The sequence below is a fragment of the Peromyscus californicus genome, unplaced genomic scaffold (genome assembly GCF_007827085.1).
Source record: "Peromyscus californicus insignis strain IS unplaced genomic scaffold, ASM782708v3 Scaffold_7__1_contigs__length_154581171, whole genome shotgun sequence".
NCBI classification, from domain to species: Eukaryota; Metazoa; Chordata; class Mammalia; order Rodentia; family Cricetidae; genus Peromyscus; species Peromyscus californicus.
The window spans coordinates 65,566,691-65,570,809 of NW_026294595.1; the positions used below are offsets into that span (position 1 = coordinate 65,566,691).

At 36.6% G+C, this 4,119-nt stretch overlaps 1 protein-coding gene across 1 annotated transcript; it reads right to left on the minus strand.

Annotated features, from left to right (window-relative positions):
- Window positions 1-1,070: 1,070 nt before the first annotated feature.
- LOC128101622 (olfactory receptor 4A8-like) lies at window positions 1,071-2,012 on the minus strand. Its single transcript, XM_052724893.1, has one exon. It carries the CDS (start codon window positions 2,010-2,012, stop codon window positions 1,071-1,073), a length of 942 nt encoding a protein of 313 aa, XP_052580853.1.
- Window positions 2,013-4,119: the final 2,107 nt, after the last annotated feature.

A 4,119-nucleotide genomic window follows, 5' to 3' on the forward strand; every position in this document is an offset into this window, starting at 1 on the left:
CTAAAGTTTAATCAAATTAGAATTTTGTATTAATCAAAATAAAAGAAAGCAGTGCAGAAAAACTATAAATAGGAGAGATTTTTTATAAACATGACAATACAGAATTATTTGAAAGAAAAACCCAAAGAATTTCACCAAACCAATTATATTAAGAAAACATTTAGGATAAAAAAACATCACATTTGTCCTAAATGAACTATCTCCATCAAATGCATCCCTTCAAGCTCAGGGACCTATTCAGAAAAGCTGGTGGAAAGATTGTCAAAGGTGCATGAAATCAAGGTGCTTCGTTTTTCAGACACTTTTGCATTTAGGAGAGACTGGGACAGCATGCACACTGCCTGTACTGATTCAAGCCACATGAAATACCACCAGTGGAAAGAAAGTGGACACAAAGTTCCATACCTAACCAAGAAACCTTCTATAATTGATTTCTACTGAGCAAGGAAAAAGTAGAATTCAACTGGACTGTTATTAGGTGTATCAACCACACTCCAGGACAGACACCATGTCCAAGAGTACTTGGTCAACAGAATATGAACTCCATGGGTTTGGATTGCTTTGCTTTGTTGTATGTGTGTGTGACAGGGGTCATTTTGCTTGGTTTGGAATTTTTTTCTCTTGTTGTATTTTTTGTCTGTTCATTTTGATGGTTTTGTATGTTTGTTTTTGGAAGGGCTGAGGGGGGGAGTACAGAAAAGCAGGGGGGAGATAGAGAGAGAGAGAACATGAACTTGGCTGAGATGGGAAGGTAGAAGGATCTGAGCAGATATGGGAGAGAAGAAAAAAACATGAATTAAATACATTGTAAGAAAAAAATAAAATTATTGAAATTTTGATGTAAACTAAAATAGGCAATTCATCAAAAATGGTTAAATGGGATAACTAAAAATGAATTATATGAGAGGCAAATACATTAGTTATTTAAAAAATCAGAACAAAAAGTATTTACAAATTACATTCGCAATACAAGCAGTTTTACAATACAAGGGTTATTTGAATGTTCAAGATGGAACACATATTACTAGAATTTATTCATGGTTGTTGCATAGTGCTTACTAATATAAGCATCAAGAAGAAAGGCTTAATCTATTGGGACTTAACACTTTTTGCAGGAGCTTTTCTATAGAATTTTTCATCTCTGAATTTCTCAAAGTATATATCAAAGGATTCAACATGGGAGTGACAATAGTATAAAATACAGTAATGGATTTATCAATAGGAAAACTAGAAACAGGTCTAGCATACATGAAAATACAGGGAACAAAAAAGAGGAAAACCACAGTGATATGGGAGCCACAGGTGAAAAGAGCTTTACGCCTCCCTTCCTGACTGTGATTCTTGAGAGATCTTAGGATGATTCCATAGGAGAGTAGGAGGAGGATGAAGATCACTATACACATGGCCCCATTATTGACAGTGGCGGAAAGGCCAATGAAGTAGGTATCAGTGCATGCAAGTAGCAATAATGGATATGTGTCACAGACAAAGTGGTCAATGATATTAGGACCACAGAAAGGAAGTTTACACACAGTAAGAACTTGAAACAAAGCATGTGCAAAACCTCCTGCCCAGGCCATCACTAAGAAGATGATACATACCCGTCGATTCATGATAATCAAATAATGCAGGGGTTTACAGATGGCCACATAACGATCATAGGCCATTGCCACCAGAATGACAATATCAACACCACCAAATAAATGCTCTATAAAGAGCTGGCTGATGCATGCTGTGAAGGAGATGGTCTTCTTATCACGGAGTAAGTCTACAATCAACTTGGGTGAGATGGCAGTGGAATAAACAGCATCCATGAGTGACAGAGAGGCAAGGAAGAAGTACATTGGGGAGCCCAAGGAAGGGCTGGCAATCACTGTCCCCACTATGAGCAGATTTCCCACCATTGTCACAATGTAGATGAGTAAAAACACAACAAATAATGCTTTTTGCCCAACAGGATCCTGAGTGAAGCCCAGCAGGACAAACTCGGTGACATTGTTGTTCTGGCCCATTTAAACTTCTATCAGGCTTGTTTCAGAGAAAGAGCTCTTGAGAATAGGGCCTGCTGCAAATTGTAAGACTGTGAACTCATTCTGTCATGATGCTGCACATGCTGTCTTCTATAGTAGTTAACCAGTACTAGGCATTTAGTAAATATCTATTGAGCTTTCCCTTGAAACAAGTTCCATCACTTTCTGTTACTAAATCTCTAATTACTAAGTTTATCTCAATATTAGTGAATCTCTATACAGAAGTGCAGACAGAGGTATTTCTGTGACTGATACCTTTAAAAGTAGTTATTTACTGTACATTATACGTTGGCATTGATAGCAATTTAAGAAACTTGAAAATGATTGTGGCATTAAACTCAAGTATATCAACTAATAAAGAGCAAGACTTTGAGCTGGTAATCCCTGTGGATAATATTTTATAATATGAATTTGGGTAGTACCCACAAAAACACTGATCCTCAAGGATCCATGCCAGTAGTATTATATTGAACTATTAAGCATGTACAGTAAACCTCACTAGATAATTTTAGGCATCATGTACATATCACTTATTCTAATAAAAAGTAGATTTTGAACTGCACCAAATGCCTCCAATATTATTGAGCACATCATTACCTGCAGCAATCACATTGGTTCTGACATATTTTAGTACTGTGACATATTTTAGCAGTTACAGTTCCATGTGATGCTTTCTTATACTAATTAGTAACACAATTACATCCACCAGCAGGTTTTTCACAAGTAATTTTACTTACCTGAACTAATCCATTGCTCTTACCATGTCCTCCATCACCAGAGTTTACTTCTTCCATAACTCTCAGAAAAAATCTAGGCAGAGACACAGAGGGAAATAGAATCAGAAATGAGCAAGTGAATATTAAGTAAAAACTGAATACTGAGTGGATTTTATCTTCATACATTCTAGATGCTGATGGGCCTCACATTGGAATTTGACTGAATTCCCAAAAGCCAAACACTGAGAGAAAATGCACAGCCAGAATGCAAAGATGTTGGTTGTGTTCATTTTCATGCTGCTGTTTGCATCATGAAAAAAAAGGGGATTGAAAAATATTACACAGTATTTCTCAGTCTCACAGTCTCTAATGGTCTACAGCACTGTCACTTCTGACCCCCTCCCTTCCTCTTGTGCTGTCATTTTTTTTCCATTTTGTCACATTTGGACAACATTTCCAAGTTTATCACTGCTTCCGGAATGATACAAATAATATAAAATGGAATTTAGTACCTACTGTGACCAAATAATATCTCTAACTCTGTTTTACATGGTATAGTAAGAAAGAATGTGAGAAATACTTGTTCAGAAAAAAATGTCAGTGATGAAAATTGTGGACCCTGAAGCCACACACCTGGTTATAGTATGAGATTCTTGACCATCTTAGTAAGTCTCCCTCTGCCTCTGTTACACCATTTATACCACAGGGACTTCCATAATATCCCTCTCCTAGAGTGGTCTGTTGGTGTTCTTATGAAATGTCTAACCACTGCCCACTCAGCACATCAGATATCTCAGTAGTGGCTATGATTGCTATTCTTAGATGTTTCCCTGTGAGTACCTGCTGACAATAAGTCATGAGAATTTCTGTCTCTTAACAGGAATATAGACATAGTCTGGGTTAGAAAAAACAGCACATGTGCCTCATGAACCACTTATGAACTTGGATTGAACTCATATATCTTATTATCTTGTTTTATTATGCATATAAATTTATTTATTGTATGTAAAATATTATTAATATTCACCTGTGAAGAAATATATTTGGACTAATAGCATGCAAAATTCCATTTGCACATTCTTGTAATCAAGAAGGCCATGTGCAGAGTCAGAGCATCTGTAGAAGCATCTAAGACGCAGTTTACACATGTCTCATTCACATATATGCTTCTATCTGAGTTGGAACATCTATCATTGTCATTCTTGAAGTTCGCCCCTGTCATAGGCATGCCTGTGACAGAACATAGGAATATTGTATCACTTACGCCCAATTCTGTCTTGTACATTTTACTTCTACACAGTTCAGTACATTCAGTATTGAGCTGGTTTTCACCAGGCTAAACCTTTTAGAGCCTAATGTGATTATTCATGTAA